The following is a 26,339-nucleotide window of genomic DNA, read 5'->3' as shown; positions in this document are numbered from 1 at the left end:
TGTTCCTGCAGATTTGCGAGGAATTCTGCTGTACGAACGCAATCAGATCATCTACTAGGGATCTTTCTTCTTGCTACATCCTCGTAGTCACCATTGCAAGTCTCTAGTTCATGCCTGATTGTTTTTACTGTATGCAGGGAGCATTGGGCAGCAGTCGTAATATCCTTATTTTGATGGCGGGCACGAATCATCATGATACAAGTTATTCTCTTCCATGATTCAGGTGGGTTCCAGCTATCCATCCTTTCTGACATCTTGTATATGAATGAAGAAGGGTCCAAACTTTTAAATGAAGAGAAGTGTGTGTTAATACATGTAACTTACGGAAAAATATAATTAATTATAAATATGTCAAATTTATCCCGAACACCCTGTATCTGGAGGGGAAAAAAAAAAAGATTACATTAAAATAAGATAACATATATAAAAATAATTTTACATAATTTTGTATGACAATTTTCCATACTTTAGGAAAATTGTCATATGTCATTACGGTTTAGATTTGGTTTGAAGCCCTACTTCACAGACCAAATTTAAACCGTAATGACATTCTGGCTATTCCTAAAGTATGGGAAATTGTTATACAAAATTGTGTAAAATAATTTTTATATATGTTATCTTATTTTAATGCAATCTTTTTTTTTTTTTTTTTTTTTCACTCCAGATATATTTTAATTAAATTCTATAACACGCTACTGCACGCATATTGGGATTCCATTGTAATCATGTGCCCTAACTGTATGTTATTCCTAGTATTGTTTGAATTAACTGTACTGATGATGTCATAAGATACTTAGGATGAAATATTTACTTATTAAAACTTATTACTGTGGTTATTACATGTGTTTGTTTAGTCATCACCTACATTATCAGTAGAGAAATAGGAAAAGTAAAAATTTTCTGCTATTTATCTACAACTTTTAGTGGAGATGATGAATTCATCATCAAATTCTTGTACATAATTATCCCATACACATCTCGGGATGGGGGGGGTGCACATGATAATTATGATAGCATTATATGAAAAAGTTACACTATTGCTAACTTCTGATCAACACTTTTCCTCCAAATTAGTAAGTTATTTGTCAAGATTCCAATATTATCAGATCTTATATTTCTGTTTATTAAGGCACTTTTTACTGTATCAAATTTTACCATACCACTTGAGATTAGCTCTATTAACACATTCCTGAAGTTCTTTCCTAATGTCATCATCTTTAATGTGATACTGCCATTGATACCATCTGTTCACTCCCCCCTAGCCTTTATCAAAACTATATATATATATATATATATATATATATCAGAGGTCTGATATAGAGTAAAACTTTCTGTATCATAAGCACAAATAAGTCATTGTTCGGTTCCCCATTCTAATATTTGCCCATATCACTCTATTTGAAATTGCTTACCATTCAAGACTATTTTTGTATTTAGTGTTGAATACTATATTCACTTCTCTTTCTTTTCCCTGATTGTTATTGTCTGAATATAACACTTTGTATTTGTTGCTCAGAACAATCTCACCTGTTTTTGTCTTCTTTGTTTCACTCAAGCCTATTATGTCGATCCTGTATTTGTTCAGTTCTTTTGCCAGTTCCATTTCTTTTCCATTAAAACTTCTTACGTTGATAGTATCAATCTTGAACTCTGCTGAAGTCAAGTTGGGACATGTTCTGGGATTTGTTCCAGTAGCTGACTTTTTGCTGTTTGCCCCCTGGTTCCCTGATGAAAACAATAGGATGGGGTTGCTTGTTTAATGGGCTATGCTTCAGCCAGCATGAAATTTTGTCATGTTGTACCATCATTTTATATTTTGGTTTAAGCTGATAAGAATACAGTTTAGTCAGCTAAATCCCAAATTGTCAGCTGTCCATCCTAGTTTGTTTAGTATCTGTGTAGATACCTAACAGGGTGCACCATGAGAAGGTGAGAATTGGACGTTAGGTCAGAAGTCCCAGTCAGTTCTCCACATTCCTTAAAAGGCTATGCAGAGGTTTCCTCCCAGTTATCAGCTTTAACTTTTAAGTACCTCAAAATTTATATTAAACAAAGGTAAAATGTTTGGGAGCAGTATTCCATATAAATTGTGAGATGGATAGGAGGATGGTTGACGGAGAGATATCAGAGAGTGGTGTACTCAGGAATAGAGTCCACAAGACGGCCTGTGACTAGTGGTATGCCACAAGGATCTGTTCTTGGACCACTGCTGTTTAATTTGTTCATAAATGATATAGGAAAGGATCTGAGAGGAACAGTTCATTTGTTTGCGGATGATGCGAAGTTGGGTAGGGCAATAGTGAATGCAGATGACGTCAAAATTTTGCAGGATGATTTGGATAGATTGGAGGTCTGGGCTAAGGAGAATGGATGTCAATTTAAGGTGACAAAATGTAAGGTTATGCATTTTGGGGTGAAAAGATTGGCGGCAGTTTACTGCATTGGTGGAACCGTGCTCCAGGAAATTGATGAGGCACGAGATTTAGGAGTGTTGGTGGATAAGGAATTGAAATTTAGGGGACACATTGCAAAAGTGGCCAAATCAGCTCATCAAATCACTTGGTTGCTGAAGAATACGTTGACAAGCAGGTTATTGTTCCTCTGTATCGAGCCTTGATAAGACCCCATCTCGACTACTGTGCTCAGATTTGGTCACCTAGGTTTCTTCTTGATGGGGAGGAGGTGGAGAGGATCCAGAGGCGAGTGACCAAGATGATAGCAGGTCTGTGGAATGAACCGTATGAGAACAGGTTGAGGATTTGTGGGTTGCAAAAATTGGTTGATAGGCAGAGGAGGGGAGATATGATTGAGACATTCAAATTACTGAAGGGTTTCTATAAAATTAATTCAGAAGATATTTTTGAGAACAGGGCTGGTTGTGGGAGGACTAGGGGACATCCATGGAAACTGGACAAAAGTGTGGTTAGTAAAGGTGTTAGAGCTGGGTTCTTTACTTTTAGAGTAGTGAATGAGTGGAATGCGCTCCCTGAGTCTGTGATGGATGCTGTGACAGTGAATGAGTTTAAGGCGAGGTATGATAGATACTGTATGAATGTCGAATAGTTGTGATGAATATGATTTGGGGCCTCCCTCAATGAGTCTAATGACACCCTGGAGTTGCCCGTAATAATAGTAATAAAATTCATATGGTAGCTAGAGTAATTAGCCTAAAACACTGAACTTGAAGTAGATGGCATTTAAACTGATTTTTATCTTATAGATCTTAAATTTGAGTTAGTAGTAATATTTGTTCATGAACTGAAGACCACAGATAATAGAGTTCTCATGAAAACTGGAAAGATATAGAGATATATTTCACATTGTGATGTTTAATGGAATGAAATAAAGTTTAATTCTGTGAGTATTACGTCTCAGTCACAGAGATATCTTCAGGGATCATAGTATAAATTGCAGCAAACACAAGTAACAGAGAGTAAAGTGAAACACACTAAATTGTAGGGTCCAAGCTGGTCCTAGATGTAAGCAATGAACTGTTTTACATTCCTTGTGCTGTTTTCATTCCATTAATCCAGCATGAATTCTATCCACCACTTTAGCCTAAACATGAGATTACAGATGTTATTTATGGTAGAATAATTAAAAATGAATACCATTGGAAAGGGAGCTTAACATCATTTAGCATTCAGTACTGTATAAGCAGAGTCAGTCTAAACTAGAATGAAATTGTTTAGAAATCTAAACAGAATGAATTTGAAAAGTTTACCGACTAGGCTTTTGATGCTAAGATTGCTGGACGGGGGGGAGAAAGACAGACCAGGATCTGAGCGGAGCGATTTAGTTGGTAGTGGCTTACAACATTGAAATATAACTCTGGTCAGGCATATATGTTAATTATTCCCACTGGTTTTGTGATGGTTATTATGACTAGAAGATATTCCAATATTTTGCCAAAGTCAAATTGGCATCATTCAGGAACGAAGTACAGATAGACATGTGCATGCTGGCACAACACATTCATAAATGAGACTCAAGCAAAGCAAACAAAGGTAATCCTACAGTTGTAAATGTTGTAAATTTAGCACACTAGATAGCACTGTTTAGTGTGCTAAATTGGGTTTTTGGTCATTGGGCTGATGGGCTAAGGATGGACATTTCTCAGATTTAATGCATTTCCTTGCATCCAGATTTGTGGAGGTTTGGATGTTTCTCTGAATAGGTGCTCTTGTATTTATATTTGCTGTGGTGAAATAAGGTGGCCTTTTCCCAGCATATCCTGTGATGGATGGTCAAAGCATGGCTGTAGTGGTGGAACCAGATGCAGTCCTTATTGAGAAATTTTGATGTTGGCTGTCCTTCCTGTTTGACCCCTGATGGTCAAACAGGGTTATGGTCAAATGGTGTATGATACAGTTGTATTGTACACCATTTGACCATAACCCAGTCAGGCAGGTCTAGGAACTACATTAGTGGCCAAAATTGTGGAAATCTTTTGGAAAAAATGTATTTTTGAGGTTTGATGGCTCATAACACCATCTTTTTTGGTGTAATACCATAAAATTAATTATCAGTGGAAAGATAATTTAATCAAGAATGTAATGCAACAAAGTTTGTTTAATTATCTGTATTCTATGAAAAGTTATAGCCAAATAACTAGAAAAAAGAAGCACAACTTTCTTAGGTTGATATGAAGTAGCTTTCCTTCATTTGAATGTAGCCAATGAGCATGAGTGTTTAGAGAGCCAATCAGGTGTCATCTTGTTTTGGCAATGAGCTAATAAGGTCACAGTAGATTCAGCTATTGATGTCATGTATTGGAGCTGAGAGGAGGACATTTGTCACTGTGTTATGTGATTGCTATCAAGTTGGTTAGTTTTTTTTGTGTTCTCTCATTTAGTGAGCTAAAACATAATAAAATTAAAGAAATGGCACAAAGAGTTGACTGGAAGAAAAATTGAAAAAACACTACAAAACCAGACTGCTAAAGGCAGGAAAAGGTGCGCAACAGCAAGTGATGATAGAAGAATTGAGAGACTGTGCCTACATGACAGAAGAAAATCATCTGGGTGTGTACAAGATGAAATGGCGCAATACAATGTGAAGTTGAGTGCAAGGACTATTCGGCACACACTGCAGGAATTTGGTCTAAATGCTGGAATTCCACGAAAAAAGCCATTTTTATTTCTCAAACAAAGGTTGAAAAGATTAAAATGGACTAAAACCCATGTTAACTGGACAGCAGAGCAATGGGACAGTGTTATTTGAAGTAATGAGACCAAAATCTCCATTTGGTAGTGATGACATAAAATACGTAAGGAGAAGAATCGGAGAAGATTTGCATCCTGATTGCACTACACCTACCGTGAAACACCCACTTAGTGTTATGATCTAGGGTTGTATGACATCAAAAGTGTGGGCAGAATTTGCATGATTAATGGGAATATAAATGCCCAAAAAGACATAAATGAAATACTAGAGCCCAAACTGAAGCCTTCTGCACATGATCTTTTCCAAGATAATGAAGCATTTATATTTCAACAGGATTCAGCTCCATATCATGTTGCTACTGTGTGCAAAAAGTAGTTTCAAGATAATCATATTCCACTGCTGGAATGGTCTGTGAATAGCCCAGACCTACCCAATCGAAAATCTATGGAGCCGACTTAAGAAACTTGTTAGTCAGCAACCCACCAATAAAACCCAATTAATAAAAGCAATAATTCAATCTTGGTTTCACATTATAACAACTGCAGAACTAAAACACTTGGTTCACTGCATGGGAAGGCATTGTAAGGCCGTAATTAACGCTAAAGGTTACCCAACTAAAACAATTTTTGTATATATCTCATTTTTTCTATGTGTTTCACTTTTCTTCTTTATAACTGCTGTTCTAATAAAAAATCCTTCATAAAAGTTATTGCATTACATTCTTGATTAAATTATCTTTCTATTGATATATAATTTTATGGTATTACACCAAAAAAAAGTGGTGTTATGAGCCATCAAACCTCAAAAATACACTTTTTCCAAAAAGTTTCCACAATTTTGGTAACTAGTGTATATCTGATCTTTTGGGGAGTGGATAAGAGATGCTATTTTTTTGTATGGTCAATAAGTAAGTGTTCACAAGCTTGTATTTTTTCAGGATGCTTGCTGGCATTTAAGATGTACCCTGGATATACAGGATGGTGATAGATTTAGTGTAGCCTGTTTTGGAAGATGGGGGAGGAGTTGTAGTATAAATATATTTCTGATTTGTTGGGGGATTGTAGTTAGCTAAGAAGGTGTTCTGAATATGGTCAAGTTCAGTGGTAAAGGCATTATTATCAGAATCAATCAATTTTGTCCCTTTCAAACAAGATTTTTATAATTAAATATTGTTGAGGCAGAACATGACTGCTCTTCACTGTGTGTGTGTGTGTGTGTGTGTGTGTGGATGGGTTCGCGGGTGGGTTTCTGTTAACAGAGAATCCCAAGGATCCATCGGGTTGATGTGTATTCAAAAGTGTCTAAGAAGGGCAGACTTCTTTTTCTAAAGTGAATTGTATCCTGGAATGTTACTTGTTTAGATGTGTTAAAAAAAAGGTAGATGTAGTAATGTTTCCCCCCCCCCCCCCACCAGATGGTTATAGCCAATAGTTAGCGGTTGACCAAATTAGTATAACTTTTACATATTCTGTAGATTATAATGTAGGTTGTTTCTTTGTATACTCCTGCTGATGATTTTGATGTGATAATCGAAATGTTGAGGGATTATTTTGGTTTATATTAAGCTGAAGTTTTACTATAACATGGTGTTTGTTTCCATAATTTTTTAATAATGAATGCTGATCGCCATGTAGCTATGACAGAAAGGTGTTAAAAAGGCAGTGAGAACATCAGAACTGGCCAAATGGTAGGTTGGTGTGGGGCGGAATTTAGAGCTTTCTCTTCAACGGTCTCCATAAAGGAGTCAACTGTGTGTGTGTGGGGGGGGGGAATAAAATCTCTTTATGGTTGTTCCCCTCTGTTTGCATATAGAATTTCTCTTGCCAAACAAAAATAGTCAGAATTCATGGCTGAAACAAGGCTGAGATATCACAAGGAAATTCTGCTTGGATAAGGTTTAGAGGTGTATTTTAGCAGAACACTGGTGAATAGAGAAAAGACATCAAAACTGTCATTATGTCAGGGTGATGAAGGATGAGGTTTACTATACTCTATACCAGGGGGTCAAACTTACGGCCCATGATACCTCAAGGAAAGATACAAAAAAAAATGTTTTTTTATAATAAAACAGAAATATCGATTTAACCATACATTTATAGTTATTATATGGATGCAATGACCTGCTATAATATAATTGCAATAATAAAAACTTATATTGCAATTTCAATGTTAGATCCAATCCTAATCAATCGTAAACTATATTTATGCCTTCATCATTAACTTATAGCATGCTGCGGGTAGTGTGCTGAAAAAATTGAATTCTATTAGCTAGCAACTGTTTGCTTGACCAAAGTGACATGCAGCCTATGCGCCCATGTGAATCCAGGCTGTGCAAGTTTATAATTGCCTGCTACAGTCATCGATCTCTGAAGCACATATCAGTGCAGTGAACATGATCCAACGACACGAGCAGTGCAATATAGCTGTGAGGGAATCCCTTTTTTTTATTATTTTTTATTTGCAGTAGTATCACACAACCCGCAGCATGCTATAAGTTAATGATATTTTTCTTTGTGAATTTTATAGTTTTGTGCGTTTTTATTCAATAAATTTAGTTTTAATAATGTAAGTAATTATATAAATGCATTTTTATAAAAATTGTTATTAATAATATATTTATCTATCCAGACAATGTCATTTTCTAAGACAACAAGAAAAAGAAAAATTGCTGATGAGGGGAGAAAATTCGAAGAAAAATGGGAATTGAATTACTTCTGCACCGAAACAAAGGACAAAATTGTGCATTATTTGTAATGAAACAATTAGTGTTGCTAAAGAATATAATATAAAAAGGCATTACTATAAAATTCACAAAGAAAAATATTCACGCTTTGAGGTAAACTGAGAGAAGAAAAATTAAAAAGTATTAAGAATTCACTTCAAAGTTAACAAGTATTTTCAAAAATTATGAAAGACAATGAATCAGCAGTGAGAGCCAGTTAAGAAATCAGCTATTTATTGGCGAAACATTCCAAACCTTTTAGTGATGGTTCTTTGGTTAAGGAGTGTATGATAAAAGCCTGTCCCAAAAATGTGTAAGTATTTCACGATATTTCTTTGTCCAGAAATACTGTGATCGAAAGAATAACTGAAATGGTAGATAATCTGCATGACCAGTTGCAAGAAATATCCGCAAACATACAGTGCTTTTCAATTGCACCTGACGAAAGTTTCAGTATTCATGATGTGGCTCAAGTTGCTCTGTTTCTTTGGGTTTGTGACAACAATATTAATATTACTGAAGGGTTCTTGGAAATGATTCCCATCCATGGAATTACTACAGAGGAAGATATTTTTGACACCTTGTGGAGCATTTTGGAAAAATACCACCTTCCTCTGAACAGACTTGTAGCTGTGACAACCAGTGGTGCTCCAGCAATGACAGGCAAAAATAAAGGTTTTGTACCAAGACTTGTAGCAAGTTAATGTATCCAGACTTTCCAAAACTATAATTTTTCCACAGCAGGTCCTGTGCTCCAAAGCATTGGAAATGAACAGTGTACTCAAGGCTGCTCATTTCTTCACAAATACTGTGAACCTCATCTGATCCAGAGGCCTCAATCGCTGCCAGTTTGCACAATTTCTTAAAGGCTTGGAGAGTGAATTTGAAGGGCTACCTTATTACACAGAGATCTATTAGTTATTTTGACATAAGGTTCTGAAAAGCTTTTTTTTACTTACTTTTAGAGGAGCTAAAATTGTTCCTAAAAATGAAAAATCATGATGTTGCATTTCTTAATGATTAGACATGGGTACAATATCTAGCATTCTTAGTTGATATTACAGAACATTTGAATGATTTAAATGTCAAACTTCAGGGGAAAGATCAGTTAATATCACACATGTAAGATGCACTGGCAAGTTTTAGATGTAAATTGGTTTTGTTTCAAAATCATTTAATAGAATATTCTTAATTACTTTCCTATGTGTGAACAGTTGAACAATATGAATCAAAGTTTTACCTTTTCTCAATATTCTTCCATACTAGAAAAGATAAAAGAAGAATTTAATAGGTGGTTTAAAGATTTTAAGGGGCAAGAAGAAGTTTTTTTTGCTTTTAAAGGTCCTTTTTCCTTTAATTTCAAAAAAGCTATCTGTATTCAAATGGAACTTATTGATTTCCAGAATGATTCCAATCTAAAAGAGAAATACCAAGAAGTCGGTGTTCCAAAAATATACACTTATTTAGGTCAAAAATATCCAGAAATAAAATAAGTTTGCAGCAAATATTCTGTTATTTTGGAAGCACCTATTTATGCAAGCAATTATTCTCTTGTATGAAAGGCAACCAAACAGCCAACAGATCACGACTAAGCAACATCAATCTTTCTGCCATAATGAAGGTGTATGCTTTCAATCTTTGAGTCCAAATTTTGGCAAGCTGGTTAACAATAAACATTGTCAAGTATTGGAAAAAAATAAAATATTACAATTAAATTACTTAAAATTACTATAATTATATTATGCAAGTATATATTTTTTTAACCCCCAAAATATTAGCATTGACATTTAAAAAATTCCCCAAATATAGATATCCCCCCCCCCCCCCCCAATAGAAGTATTTTATTTCAACACAAACCCCAAAACATTCAAACTAATAGAATGCTCTGTAAATTTTTGCAATGTTATTAATGAGATTTTATACTTTTTTAAACTGTATAAATATTTGATTTGTTCAAATAATATTTGAATTTTGGTTTAATTTGGTTTAAATGCTATATGTCTTAAATATTAATATAATAAAAAGTATTCTTTAGGTTTTGAGTTGTCATAATTATTATACTATTCTTTTATGTCATCATCATCAAACTCCTGCATGTACCCTCAAGGGGTGTACAGGATATGATAATACTACATGAAAAATTTACATTATTACTAACTTCCTATCTACAATTTTCCTCCAAATCAGTCTGTTACTTGTCAAGACCCCAACATTATTAGATCTTATATTTCTATTGTCTAAGGCACATTGTACCATATCAATCCATCTATATCTTGGTCTTCCTCTGAGTCGTTTTCCTGCCAACCTGGCAGAGAACACTTGTTTTGCTAATCTTTCCTCGCCTATTCTGTTTAAGTGACCATATCACCTGAAATTAGCTCTGCTAATGCATTCCTGGATGCTGACAATGTCAAGTTCTTTCCTAATATCCTCATTTTTAACATGATATTGCCATTGATGCCATCTGTTCACGCATCTAATCTTTCTCAGGACTCTCATATCTGCAGTCTCTAGTCTTTGGTCAAGTGTTTTACTTCTGACTCAGCTCTCAGATCCATAAGTTAAAACTGGTAGGTAGTCCATTTGTGTGAAGAGGTGTCTGGAATTGTATGGTTTCCATTTATTAGTAATTTCTATAGGCCAGGAAGTGACATTTTTAAGGAGCCTATGGAGGGTTTTGATCTGTGTGTTTATCAACAGCCCTTTTCTGTCCACTGCTGGATGAAGGCTGACCTCAATGGTAGAGAAAGCTCAAGATAAGACAGAATGCCATCTCTTTAATATCATTCTCCTGCTGTCTCCTTCATCTTTCTATAGCTCTCCTACCATCTCTGGGATACCGTTCAGATATCAACTTAGTCCATTTTTTTAGTGTTATTACACTGTGACCTACCCATTGTCATTTGGATTTTTTAATGGCTGTTACTGTGTCTCTCACCTTGGTCTGAGCTCCGAAGTGATCATTCCAATTTTTTCTTAGTAGTCAGCTTATTGGTCAATGTTTTAATCAAAGTCCATGTTTCACTTATTTAGGTCAAGACTGGAAGTATATAACCGTTAAATATTTTTCTTTTAAAGCAGATTAGGAATGTCCCCTTTGATTTCTTTAGTGTTTTCCAAAGGCTATCCAATCAAGTTGAATATGCATATAATTTCTTTCTCACAGCCTACCTCTACTGTGATCTTTTGCCTTAGGTAAACAGAGGGTAAAAGAGATATGTGTTGATATGATCAAAAGTCCAGAGGACAGTAAATAGAATGATTCTTGGTTAATTTATGTGTATAATCATGCCTTCACTGCTGCATGTGATCATATTCACTACACTTTTAGCCAGTGCCTACAATCTCCACCAAATCAGAAAAATTATATATATATATATATATATATATATATATATATATCCAGGGCACATCTAATAAGCTGGCCAAGATTCTATACAGCTCCAACCTTCTGACCATCCTACAGTTCATACAGAAAAATTCTTTCTTTTAAAGGTTACACAGTGGTCAGCATTCATAATGAAGTATTTATTGAGACAAAAACACGCGTGTTGGAGTAATTACTTATAATTAAGAAAATAATACTCTATGTTTCAACCTCTGTATTGAGATCACCATCAGGAAAACATACATAATGCACAGGACACAAGCTATATGACACTACACAAAGGTAAGATAAATCTAAATGATTTGTTAATCGTTTACCCTAACCTGACTTCTGGTGGGAAAAAAAAATTTAAATAAAAATCAAATAAAAAAATAATACTAAATCTATATACAAAAATATAAATTAATTAACAACTTAAAATAAACTTTTTATACACAAATTATAATACATCTTCTTTTTCTGCCTTGGTTGATCCACTGCTGAACGAAGGCTTCTCCCTTTTTTGACAACTTCTTTCTATCTTTGGCAGTCTTCTTCCACTTTTTGTCAAAGTTTCTAAGGTCATCATCCGATCTAGTCCTTGGTTTTCCTCTGTTTCTTCTTCTGGTTGGTATCCAGTTTGTAAGCTCCTTGTCCAGCGTCCATCCTCTCTCTTCTCATTACATGGCCTGTCCACTTCCATTTTCTGGTCTTAATTTCAGTTAGAATTCCATTTATCTTGGGTTATTCTCTAATCAAAGAGTTTCTTATTTTATATTTTAAAGAGATCCATAGGATGTTTCTTTCAAATTTTATTTGAGCAATCTTCAATTTTTTTCCATTCTTTTTGTTAGGTTCTGGGTCTCACTACCATGAGCCATCACTGGTAATAAGCATTGATCAATTACTTTCCTTTTTAGGCACAATGGGAATTTGAAATTAAGAATGGAACTTAGTTTTTCAAAAGCTGCCCATGCCAACTATATTCATCTATTGATTTCTGATTTCAACACCTTTATCTAAATCAAAGAGCTATCTCCTCGATACACAAATTGATCTACAATATCTAATTGATTATTTCCCTGGTTTAGTTCAAAAATAAATACTTTAGTTTCCCAGTATTTATTTTTAGCCCTTTTTTCAGACTTTCTGTTTTAAGTTGGTCTATCATATCTTGGAGTTCTTGAGCTGTCTTGGCTATTATCAAGATAACATCTGCATATCTTAAGTGTGAGAGGTATTTCCCATTTATCTTTGTATCTTTATTTTTTGGTGACAGTGTCCCCTTGCCCAACTCCTCTTCTTATGTTGAATTTAGATTTCTTGTTCCATAGTGTTATGGTTGCAGTAGAATTGTTATAGATATGTTTTAGAAGTTTGATGTACTGGGGTTCAGCACCTTGTTTCCTCTAGGGCTGTTATTAGTTCATTTGTCTTGACTGTGTCAAAAGCTTTCTCATAATCTATGAAAGCTAGACAAAGGGGTGTGTTGAATTCATTACATTTATCTAATAATTGTCTTAGTGTGTGGATATTGCCCATGGTGCTAAAACTGGATCTGAATCCTGTCTGTTCTATCGATTATCTTCTGGTACATGTGTTATCCTATTTGCTATGATTTTTGTGAGTAGTTTATAGAATGTTGGTAAGAGGCTTATTGGATGGTAATTTTTTTATTTCTTCCTTGTCTCCTTTTTTTGTGCAGTAACACTAGGTTGGTGTTGTTCCATTCATCTGGGATTTTTCCTTCTTTTAGACAGATTGAGAATATTCAGAATGTAAGGGTATATTATCTTGCCTCCATATTTTATTAGTTCAATGGTGATGCCATCATTGCCTGGTGCTTTGTTGTTTTTCATTTGTATCAGTGTTTCTTTTAGTTCCTTAATTGTTATAATTGAGGTAAGGTTGAAGGGTATCTCTGTGTCAAGGGGTATGGTACTAGTTGGCACTTTTGAATCATATAATTCTTTGTAAAATTCTATTGAGTATTTTTTGTCTGTCCCTAGTGATTGTGCCATCTTTGTTTTTGATAGCAATGATATGTGTTCATCCTGTGGTCATGCTCCTTAAAGCTTTCATGTTTTTGTTTTTCTCTATTGTTTCTTTGATTTTTTAGCATGTTATGTCCATGTATGTCTGATCTTATTTTCTTTCTTAAGGTTTTGCAAATTTCTGTATATATTCTATATTTGAAAGTTTGTTTTGATCTTGTTTCATTTTTCTTCTTTTGTTCAGGAGGTCTATGGTTTTATCTTTTAGCTTGCTTGTCTTGGAGCTTTGGTGTTGATTGTTGATGTGTGTAGCTGCTCTTGAAATTGCTTTAGTTATTTCTGTGTTATCTTTCTCCAAGTTCTCTTCAAATAGACTCCCTCCATGTGGGGGCACCTGTTCGTGGTGGAGGGACCTCCCAGTGATTGTAGTGGCCCTTTTCATTCTTCCTCTTTTTCTTTGCTTTTCTTCCTGTATTCTTTGCTCTACTTCTCCTGAGTCTTTTTCACTATCCTTTTTTCCAGACCACTATCGCCGGGATCAAACGCCCTGCTGCTGTGTTTGCTGTGCGGTGCGACCCGTGGACATCTGGAAAGGGGGATTCTGGTAGTCTTGCACTGCTTTGGCAAGACAGGTGGTCCTGGGTGGTCCAGCCAGGATCAATCGGTTAGTGGGCTTGCCTGCAAGGGTCAGCAGTGTTGCAGTGTCTCATGGTCCAGGGTCAGGATCCTAGGCTTGCTCGTAGTGCCTGTATAGTGTCGGGGTTAGCCCTGCCGTTCCACTCCTGAGTGCAGTGATTGCTTGCCAGGCAGTGGGTGTCCATGTGTGGCTCCATGGTGGGTGGGTGGGGAGTTCTGCACCGAACCAAAAACTTCTTGAGCACGAATCCTTCGTCCTCAAATGTTTCAGGGGCCCTAACAAAGTCCCAACCAAGTACTGATACCATAGATACAACATATGGAAACAAAAGTAAGAAACAGAAAACATATGATGCTAACATAAATGTACCAACATTTTTAATCATTCATGCTACAGGTGAAAAACCAATAGGGAAAATTTCACCATTCTTTATTCAAAAAGGTTTAGAAGGATTGACAGGACCTCCCAAAACTGTTAAGAAATTGCATTCTGGTGATGTCCTTGTGGAAACATTGTGTCAGCAACATTCTGAGAAACTACTGAGAGCAACACCATGGGTGGAATAGAAATTACAGTAACACCTCCTAAAACACTTAACTCCTGTAGAGGAATGATATCAGAATGGGATCTCCTTGATGTTCCTGATGAGGAGATATGTTCAGAACTTAAAGATCAAGGAGTGACAGGTATGAGGTGCATCCTGATATGTAGGGATGGTTGCCTAGTTCCAACCAAGAACTTACTTTTGATACACCTAAGCCTCCAACATCTGTAAAAGCAGGGTATCTCAGCTGTCCTGTTAGAATGTACATCTCTAACCCACTGAGATGCTTTAAATGTCAGAGATATGGACATGCCCAAACTGCCTGTTGTGGTTCTACTACCTGTGCTCGATGTGGTAGTAAAGAGCATGATAACAAATCTTGGTGTGAAAAAAAAAGCTAAATGTGTCAACTACTCTTGTGCATGTCAGAAATGGAAAGATTAAAAATAAATACAAAAAATGAAAACAGAGCAAAACATAACATACCAGGATGCAAAAAGAAGGCTAGCCACTGTCACACCTGCTCTGAGATCCTCTTATGCTGAGAATGTAACAATTAAGAAAGTGACAGTAGCAACTCAAACTTGTATGTCTGTTCCACCATCTGATAATTTCACCATACCTGCACTTTATGATCACAAGTACTTCTCTGTTGAACGCATCAATCACATGACCTTTGGTCTTACTCCAGAGGAAACTCCAAAAATGATCCCACTCGATGAAAATCCACTTGTCAAAAGAATTATGGCAAAGATAACATTTAAAGATAAACCACCAGATACTCCCACAGAAAAAAATGGATACTTCAGTACCCAGTGAATGTAAACTAAACTTACCCACTGAACCCTAACACATCAGACGTATTGAATAATCTACCAGAGGAAGAGATGGACGCTTGCTGTCCATACTTCCCCAAAACAATTGATAAATATAAATATGACAAAGGTAAGCCCTCAACCTCCTGAAAACTAGACAAGTCTATAAAACCAAAATAATAGGAAAATTTGTACAATGAAGCTGTCATGGATTTTGCCAGAATATCGATGATATCAAGATTTTGTTGCAGAAACACAAACCTTTCTGTTTGTTTACAGGAAACGTACTTAAGACCCAATGAGGGACCCTACCTTTAGGAATTTCACTGTTGTATGCAAGGGTAGAACTGGAGGTGGTCCTCTCATGGAGGAGTAGCTATCCTAGTCGGCAGTCATATTCCTTTCCATCAAGTCCAACTTAATACTTCTCTGGAAGCAGTAGCGATTTGCTTCTCCATGGGATTTCTTATTACAGTATGTTCAATTTATTTACCACCAAGTGCTGAGTTAAATGAAATTGATCTTGATAACCTTATCTTGCAACTGCCTGAATCCATACTTTTGATGGGTGATTTTAATGATCACAATACTCTATGGGGTAGTGTCAACACTAATAGACAAGGTCAAATCATTGAAAGAATTCTTGATAATAATAACCTCTCCCTTTTAAATAATAAACTTAATACTTTCTTCCATATGCCTACCCGTTCATATTCTGCAGTTGATCTTACAATCTGCTCCCCCTCCATTCTTCCACTGCTCACTTGGGACATTGAAGAGAACATATATGGAAGTGATCACTTTCCTGTTCTCTGCACAATGTCTTCACAGGAACCATGTTCACCCACACAGATATCTATATGGAAAATGGGGTACTGATCGACCTTCATTGCTCCTTTATCGTGCACTTATAAGTTCAAAGCTGGATTATGGGTTTCAAGTCTATGGTTCTGCAACACAATAACCTGCGATGGTTGGATTCCATCCATCATCAGGGTATACAGATAACCACTGGTGCCTTTCGCACATCACCCACTCAGAGTCTTTATGTTGAAGCAAATGAACCAGCTCTATACTTTGATGGAAACAGTTGTCTCTTAATTATGCCTTAAAGATAGTCTTTCCCAGATCATCCTACATGGACTAGTCTCTTTTCTCTGCACCGGGAAACTCAATACCACACACTTCAAACTGTCATACATCCTTTTGGTATGCGTATTAAAGAGACTGTGCAAGCTCTTGGTATAAATGTTGACAACATTGCCTACACTAAACATAACAGCATCCCTCCATGGTAGGTTTGCACACTATCCTGCAACTTCTACTTTGTCAGCTACAGAAATCTCATACTCCATCATCTGTCTACCTCCAATTGTTTAATACACACACAGAGGAGCACACTCTGATTTCTTGCCTATCTATACTGATGGTTCAAGAACTAATACCTCTGTTGGCTGTGCTGCTGTGTTTCCTCCAACCATTATCTCCAACCAGATCCCACCCGATTGCAGTAATTATACAGCAGAGTTACATATACAGACTCATTGAGCCCTTTACAGGCTGTCTCCTCTCCTATGCATAATCCACATCCAGTACTTTATGAGATGTTACACCTGTTTCACAAAATGAAAATCCTTAATTTTGATGTTCAGTTGTGCTGGATTCCCAGACACTTTGGAACTAAGGAAAACGAGGCTGCAGATGCAGCTGCTAAATCAGCTGCATCTCAAACTTTCTCCACGTACTGTTTGACAGTACCATATACAAACTATGGACAGTTTTATACAATCAAAGCTAATTGCTCAATGGAAGTCATCATGGCAGGAAGCATTAACAAACAAATTATATAACATTAAACCTGAAATCAAGCATTGACATTCTGGTCAACGAATAAAGAGAAGAGAGGATGTTGTTCTCACTAGGCTCCACATAGGTCATAGTCCTCTTACACATTTTTATTTACTGAGAGCTAATGACCCTCCCATGTGTGAAAAATGCAATTCACATCTCGATATTTATCATATACTGGTAGAGTGCCAGCACTTTTCATGAGAGAGAGGAATGAAATTTTTCCCTACCTGGCCAGACCATATACGCTCAGGCAGATGCTGACAGATTCGGGCAGATTGCATGATATTTTTAATTTTTTACAAAGAATTAATTTATACAAACACATTTGACTGTAATTTTGTTTATATGTAAATACTGTATTGCTTCACTTAAGTTTTGTATATATTACAAAATATGTAATGTTTTGTGATGCATATGTGCAGGCGTTGAGTACTAATGTATTCATTAGGTTAATTTCTGACTAATCATGTTTTTTTGTAGCCTTGTGTTACCTTGTTGTAATTTTGTTAATATGTAAATACTACACTGCTAAACTTTATTTTTATGCATACATAATGTATAATAATTCCTCTTTAACTTTGTATTACTGTAATAACATTTGTTGTGATCTTATTGTAGTAATCTTATATGTAGATAATGCATTCCTTGGATTGGTGTTGTACATGCATTTTGTTTATTAACTTGTATTGTTATCTAATTAGTACTGCCTTAAATGCTGCAGTAATTTTGTTTATATGTAGATACTGTATTGCCCAGCTTAACCTTTGTGCATACATATTATTTACTAATTTTTTTTTGACTAATTATTTATTGCTGTGGGACACCTTGTATATTTGTGTAACCTTCTTGTAATTTTGTTTATATGTAGATACCACATTGCCAAATTTTATATTTATGCATGCATGTTGTATAATAATTCCTTTTTGCCTATTTATGTATGGCTATAAAAACATCAGTTATAATTTTAACTACTGTATATGTAGATACTGCATTCCTTGGCTTATACACGCATTTTGTTTAACTTGTATTGTTGCCAATTTTTGTACTATAAACCAACCAACCAACTTCAAATGGATTAATATTAACTAACTCCTTTAACAGTTCCATTTGAAACTCTTTTTGTTTGTTTATTTGTTTACAATTGTGTTGCTGTTATTTTATTTTTATTTTTTTGTTAGCAGCAATCAGTTTCCTTCTTTCTTTTCTCAAGTTCAGCTCTATTTTTGCTCTAATCAATCTATGATTGCTACCTGAATTTGGGTATCACTGAAACATCTTGGATGATATGTTTTTTGTTGGTAAGTATATAGTCTATTTCATTTTTTGTTATGCTATCGGGGCTTCTCCAAGTCTATTTGCATTTGTCTGTTTTTTTAAAGTAAGTATTCATAATGTAAAGTCTATTACCTAAGGAAAAATCTGCTAATAAGTTCCTGCTTTCATTTCTATTTTCTAATCTAAATTTGCCTATTGTGTTCAAAGTATCTTTTGTTCTTCCAATTTTGGCATTGAAGTCCCCTATTATGATCAGATATTGCTGTTTATTTTGATCTACTTTTGATTGTAATTGGTCAAAGAACATTTCAGTCTCTTCTGTGTGGATGGATGTAGGAGCATAGACCTTCGAGGTCTCTCTTAATAATAAGCATAAATGTGATGATTCTGTTAGAAATAATTTTAAATTCTTTTATTCTACTTTTTATTCTCTTGTTTATTATGAACCCTATACTCTGCCTGTTGTTCTTAGGGTCCCCTTCTCCATAGAGCAGGTTTCCACTTGTGAGTTCTATCAAGTGCTCTCCTATTCTTTTTATTTTACTGAGTCCTATGATATCCCAATTTATATTGTTGAGCTCTTCTTCAGTCATCATTAGATCTTCCTCTTTCCTAAGGGTAAAAGTTCAACCTTTTCCTAAGGTAAAAAAAGTAAAACTCTTTCCTAAGGGTAAAAGCATAATACATACATACGTATAAAACCTTATGCGTATGTATGTATTATACTTTTACCCTTAGGAAAGAGTTTTACTTTTTTTACCTTAGGATTTACCTTAATATAATACCGTCCTCTTATATTAGAACCTTAATATAAGAGGACTGTAGAAATTGTTTAATGTAGTTCCACTTTTTTTTATCATATGTATGAAAAGTTTATTTTATTTTGTTAATTAATTTATATTTTGGATATGGATTTTAAGTATTAAGTATTATTTTTATTTCTTTTTTATTATTTATTTATTATTTTTTTTATCAGAGCATTAAAATTTATCTTACCTTTGTGTAATGTCATGTAGCTTGTGTCCTGTGCATATGTATGAGGTGGTATCAAAAAGTTTCAAGACTAGCTCTGTTTAAGAGAAATTACTTTATTTATCTACGTTTACACACTATCACCTTCAAAATTGTCCCCTGGCATAGCAATACAGCGCTCCCAGCATTCCTGCCACTTCTGGAATGATGTCCTGGAAGTCTTCTTTTCGAAGCGTGTCAAGCACCTTCTGTCATTCACGCTGGATCTCTGCAATGGTGTCAAAACGGTGACCTTTGAGCTGGATCTTCATCTTCGGGAAGAGGGCGAAGTCCACAGAAGCCAAATCTTGCAAGTAGGATGGGTGCGCAAGTGAGATCATGTTGTTTCTGGCGAGAAACTCACGTGTGAGGAGAGCTCGGTGACAGGATGCATTGTCGTCGTGGAGCATCCAGTTTTTTGCATGCCACAGATCCGGTCGCTTTTGCCGAATGTCCTTCCTCAGATGCCTTAAAACCTGGCAGTAGAACTCTCTATTGATGGTCTGGCCCCCTGGGGATGAATTCTCAATGCACAATGCCACGAATGTCGAAAAAGACGATGAGCATGCACTTGGTCGAGCTGCAGACCTGCCTCTCTTTTTTTGGTCGTGGAGATGATGGGCTCTTCCACTGTGAAGACTGTTGCTTCATCTCAGGGTCGTACCCGTACACCCAAGTTTTGTCACTGGTAATGATCCTTGACATGAAGGACGGGTCATCCACGGCATGCTGACGGAGTTCTTGGCAGACTTCGATGTGGTGTTCCTTCTACTTCTGGGTTAGCAGCCTGGGGACGAACTTGGCAGCAACATGCCCCATGTTCAAATCAGACGTGAGGATTGCCTGGACTGTTCTGTACAACACTGACAATGACAGCAATGTTGTGGAGTGTTCTCCGACAATCTTCATGCACAAGTTGCCAAATGGTTTTGATATTTTCGGGGGTTGAGCTCATCGAAGTTCTTCCTGATCTCTCGTCGTCTTCCAGTGATGTTCTTCCGTTCTTGAGACACGCATGTCATTATTCAAAACACCTCGAACGACCCATTGCAGCATCGCCGTAAACCTGCCGAATCATGTCAAACATCTCTGTGGCATATTTTTCGAGTTTCATGCAAAATTTCGCGTTCGCTCTTTGTTCTAACTTGCTGTCCATGATGAAATCACAGACGTGGTAATGCATGTGGTCAGAATAGCACCAGTTGCACAGCTCCCAATGTACACAGGACAATGTCTTTTGGCACAGTGACTTATGAAGGTCGGCACTCCCTGTGACTGTGCTGCCGTCTGTTGGCGTGTTACAAAACTAGTCTCGAAACCTTTTGATACCATCTTGTATGTTTTCCTGATGGTGACTTCAATACAGAGGTTGAAACATTGAGTGTTATTTTCTGAATTATAAGTAAAGTAATTACTTCAACAAGTGTTTTTGTCTCCATAAATTCTTCTCTATTAATATAGAAAAATTGACATCCCTTATCTGCCCCCAAAGACTAGCTGGTTGTAAGCCATTCTACTATGGTTAAATAGGCAGGACAGCCAACATCAGTTGCACTGCTGTGGCCATCTAGACTTGCTGACCATGTTTTGGACACCCATTACAGGGTGCTGGAAAAAAAAAGTACCTTACTGGACTGTAGCAAATGTAAATACAAGAGACTATTATCTAGAATCTGTGTCAAATTTCTATTTCTAGAAACTGCCTCAAATCTGGAAAATGCCCATCCTCAGACCATCATCCTAGTGGTCAAGAACATCCTATCTAGCCCCACTGGCTGCCACTATTTAGAATTGTATATGTAGTAGTATAGTATCTACAGCCATGAATACTTACAACAATGTGGAAGCGATAGGGTCCTCATCACATTATCCTTATACTCTTAGTCAACCATGAATCACACCATGGTAGTCAACCTCCAGGATGGCGATGACACATGAATAATAATGATGATCATAGTATCATTGAGAGTACATATCAGGAAATTATGAAGAGAGAGAGAGAGAGAGAGAGGGGGGGGGAAGTACATGTGAAAAAAGGAATGTTGTGTCCAGCTCCATTTCATAAGATGATTGTATAAAATATTGAAGCATAGAATCATGATGTGATTGCAAATCATCCATGTTTAGAACTTTTTATTGATGCTATTTTAACTAGCATGTCATGTCTGTGGTTTTCTTATCCCATTTTTATATCACTGTGCACATAGAAAGAGCACGTATGTACAATATTTATTTATTCATATTCCTATTTTCTGTTCTGTGTTTATTTATATCTAATATGAGTTTGAGATTAATTAGTATTTGAAATTGAATTATCTTAAACTTTATAAGTGATGTTTTTCAGCCATTACTGAGGATGAATTACTACAATTTTTAGACAAATTAACTCCATGTAGAGCAACATTAAATTGTTCTATATCTTGAATAAGAAGAGACAGCTTTCATTTTTTGGAATCATTAATAGCACATGCTTCTCATGCTACCATTCATTTTTTGGTCTCCCAGAAACTTCTCTCTGTGGGCTCTTGTAACTAGTGGTCAAATGAAATGACAAATCTTTTTACACATGCTAATCCATTATTCATATTCTTAGTAATTTTATTTTAGTTCATTCTTTGCTAATCAAGAGATCCTCACATAATACTATTACCACTAGTATAGTAACAAAAAATAAAATTTCAGGAAAACAAAACTGTATAGCTTTGTTTTTATTTTTATTTTTGCAGAGGATGCTGTTGGAAGTGATCATGAAAGGGAAACAACTAAACTTACTTCCCTTCCTCCTGCTCATTTGTATATGCCAAGTGAAAGTCCTGTGTTACATGTAGCTTGTGGCATGCACCATACAGGTTAGTTAAAAATAAATAACTGTAGAGGTATTTACTAAAATAAAAGGCCAAAAGGCTTCAGTTCAGTGATACAAAATTATATAAGTAAAGTGGATATTAGATCCAGCATTATTTTAAAGCCAAATGTAGAAACTGTAAAAGTTTCGTAAAATATAAGTTGACCAGAGAGCTTACTAGAATACACTCACTGGCATTCAGCAGTCCACGCTAAGGCAACTTGTGAATGCTGGTGAGTGTATTCCTGTAAGCTCTCGTCAACTTATATTTTATGAAACTTTAATAGTTTCTACATTTGGCTTTGAAATAATGCTGGATCTAATATCCATTTTACTTATATAACTGTAGAGGTTTATCTTATATAGTAAACACAGTCAATTTTCACTAGAGAAAACTTATGATCAGAGGAATAGTTTATTATAATGGAAGTTTGCTGTGGTGAAATTCATTTATCATAGTGTTGTACCCATGGGATTTTGGTCAGGTTTCAGTAGTTTGTTGAGTTTGTGAGTAAGGTTATTATAGCAGGGTTTGCTATAGCAAACTATAGTTTGCTCATTGTAAAATAGCTGCTTTCATGTTATTTCAATTATTGTTATAGATATTACTGATTTACATCAGGATACTTTCATTGAAAACAATGTAAGCAGCTTCTTCATCTTAGAGCTACAGCTCCAATTTGAGCCTTGGCCTTTTGGATTTGTTGCCTCCAACCCTGTGTCTGTCCAGAATTTTGCTTCTCCAGTTTGGACTTTGTAACATGATGCTGCTATCTTGAATAATGTGTTTATCCGTCTTGTTCTAGGTTTTCCTTTTGGTCTTTTACCAAAACTTTTACTGTTTATTTATTGTGTTGTTCTTAAAAATACTGTCATTTTCCATATAAAAAACATGTCCTGCTCACTGCATATTTTTTAACTTGATTAAACTAGATATTGCGGATTCATTATATTGATATAACTCATGGTCATGTCTGATCATGAGTTATCATTCACTTGGCCAGATATTTTTCTGAGGGTTTTCCTTTCAAAAGCTGAAATCAAATTCCTCCACCCTTGCCATTAATATCCAGGATTTACATCCATAGGTAGCAACTGGACGAATTATCAGTTTATATATTTTTACTTTAGTCTTTCAGTGAATATCATCATTCCTGACACGTATCTGCAAGGGGGGGGTACAGGATATTATGATAGTTCTACATGTAAAGTTACATCATTACTAACTTCTTATCAACAATTTTCCTCCAAATTAATTTGTTATCTGTCAAGACTTCAATGTTATCAAATCTTATATTTCCATCTTCTAAAGCACTTTTTTTTTACTGTATTAATCCACTTAGATCTTGGTCTTCTTCCTGCCATCCTAGCAAACTTTAGCAAAACACTTGTTTTGCTAATCTTTCCCCTCCCATTCTGTTTAAGTGACCATACAACTTTGAGATTAGCTCTGCTAACAATGTGAAGTTCTTTCCTAATATGCTCATTTTTAATATGATATTACCATTGATGCCATGTGTTCACTCCCTTAATCTTTCTCAGAACTCTCATATCTGGGATCTCCAGTCTTTGTTCAGGTGTTTTATATCTAACCCAACTCTCAGATCCATAAGCTAAAATTGGTTTGAGCACTGTCTTATATAGAGCTAATGTAGTGTTTTGACTAATTTCTCTCTTATTTTCTATAAACTTATCCTGTTGACTTCCTCCTGTACTAGCTTTACTCATTCTGTTGTCTATTTCCATATTTAATTTGCCATTTTCACTAAAAATTGTGCCTAGGTAGCTGAAATGTTTTAATTGTTGAAAGTTTATTTTTCACTTGGTTAGACTATAATAAATTTAGTTTAATCCTTTATCCAAGTGTGAGCAAACAAAGTTTGCGCCTGAAATTATCTTCAGGACTGGGGTAAGGTGGTACAACACCGGGCAACTTGTTGCAAAGGTGGAGCAAGCTAACATCACTCCTATCTCAGTATTTATTATAGTCTAACCAAGTGAAAAATAAACTTTCAGCATCTTTCTCTAAATCCAGAGTAATTTAATAAAAAGGTGGCACACCATTTGGCAACTCCTATAGGTAGAGATGACCTTGCTAATGCTTCTGCCTAGTATCTCCATTTGGGCCTGGCTCCCACTGACGTCAATAAAGGTCAAAACTAGTCTGGGTAGTGGCCCTTCCCTTAATGCATAACATTATACATATCCGCAAGAAGATGTGTTTTGCATTATGGGAGATACTGAGATAGGAGTCATGTTAGCTTGCTCCACCTTTGCAACGAGTTTCCCGGTGTTGTACCACCTTACCCCAGTCCTGAAGATACTTTCAGGTGCAAACTTTGTTTGCTCACACTTGGATAAAGGATTAAACTAAATTTATTAATGTTTTAATTGCTCTGTAGGTTCACCATTCAGGGTGAACATCTTGCAGACTTGTACTGGATTTATTCAGACGTATAATGTCATCTGCATAAAGTAAAGAGCTAAGATTAACATCTCCAAATTTGATATCATGTATAGTACCACTTTCCTTCATAAATGCGATCCATATAAATGATGAATGAAACAGGGGATAATGTATATATATATATCCTTGTCTCACACTGGATTTCACATCAAACCATCTTCCTGTACTTCATTTCCAATTGCTGACTTACAACTCATATAAAGACTAACTATTGCTTGATATAATTTCACATTGACACCATATAACTATAGCGTTTTGAAGAGCTTTCCTCTCAGCACCTTGTCTTTTCCAGATCCACAAAGGTTAAATACTTAAAGAAAAATCTGATCCTGCAACGTCTATTTGGCCTGAATCCAGTTTGTTCTTCATGAAGTTTCCCTTTCACAATCCTTATTAACTGTTTCTTAAGTATTTAACCTTTTTAAATTATTTAACCCTGTTAAGATTTATATACTACATAAATCTTAACAGGAACAGTGAGAAGGGAAATATCTATGTAATTCTCAAATTCAGTTTTATTTTCCTTTTTTGTAGATCTGCACTATGGTACTGTGTGAGCTCTACTCCAATCATCCATAATTTGACCCTCTAATGACGCCTTTGGAATTATGCAGTGCCCCCACTGTAAAATTTATATCTCCATATTTGAACATTTCTGGTCGGATATTAACTACTCTAGCTTCCTTTTCACTTTTACGGTTTCTCATGTCTTTTTTTCTACTCTTTCTTCCATTTTCTAAGCTTTTTTAATAGCCTCAAGGATAGAAAAATCAGAACTCCATGGTGGACACAGGAAGTAAAAGAGGCAGTGAAGGAAAAGAAGAAAGCATATCAAAAGTTCCTGGTAAATAAGTCAGCTTGTGCTCTTAGAGAATACAGAGACAAATTTAAGAAACCTAAACACTGTGTAAAACTAGCTAAACAAAAGTAATGGGAGGACTTTGGCAAGAACATAGAAAATAAACATCAAGAAGATGGCAAGATATTCTGGAGGTTGTTGAAGAAGCTCAGAAATGGAGGAAAGAGTGCTGTAAAAGGAATTAGAGATGATAAAGGTGACATGAAAACAGGAGAAAAAGATATCCTTGAAGTATGGAGTAATTACTTCGAAAAATTGCCAAATGAAACAAGCAGTGATAGCACAGTGGTAAAAAACCCTCAACAGGCATACAGTCAGGAATGCATATCCATACTTGAAGTAGAAAAAGCCATCAAAGGCTTGAAATGTGGAAAGGCAGCAGGAGTAGATGATATTCGACCAGAAATGCTGAAGTATGGTGGTATAAAAGTCTTACAGTGGCTGCACTGCATAGTTCAGAAGGCCTGGACAGAGGGGAAAATTCTCGATGATTGGAGTAGAGCTCTCACAGTATCCATATATAAAAAGGGAAATAAAACTGAATGAGAGAATTACAGAGGTATTTCCCAACTGAGTGTTCCTGGTAAGATTTATGCTAGTATACTTGAGAAATGGTTGAGAAGAATTGTGGAAGAAAAGCTTGGTGAAGAACAAGCTGGATTCAGGCCAAAGAGAGGCTGTCAAGATCAGATTTTCACTTTATGACAAATATTCGAGAAAGCATGGAAATATAACAAAGATCTGTATTTAAGTTTTGTCGATCTGGAAAAGGCATATGACAAGGTA

The 26,339-nt window shown here is 35.7% G+C and overlaps 1 protein-coding gene across 1 annotated transcript in view; it reads left to right on the top strand.

Moving 5' to 3' along the window:
- The window catches only part of hiw (MYC binding protein highwire), a 1,014,282-nt gene that overhangs the window by 169,107 nt on the left and 818,836 nt on the right, over nucleotides 1-26,339 (top strand). The window contains exon 18 of the mRNA XM_090402616.1: nucleotides 22,109-22,231. Coding sequence (XP_090258742.1) covers nucleotides 22,109-22,231 — 123 coding nt within the window. The remainder of the gene's footprint in view (nucleotides 1-22,108; nucleotides 22,232-26,339) is intronic.

This window comes from Typopeltis vanoorti, chromosome 13 (genome assembly GCF_054136105.1).
Source record: "Typopeltis vanoorti isolate ZY-2024b chromosome 13, IOZ_Tvanoo_1.0, whole genome shotgun sequence".
NCBI classification, from domain to species: Eukaryota; Metazoa; Arthropoda; class Arachnida; order Uropygi; family Thelyphonidae; genus Typopeltis; species Typopeltis vanoorti.
The sequence above is the reverse complement of the archived record's forward strand: the minus strand, read 5'-3'. Positions and strand labels throughout refer to the sequence as shown.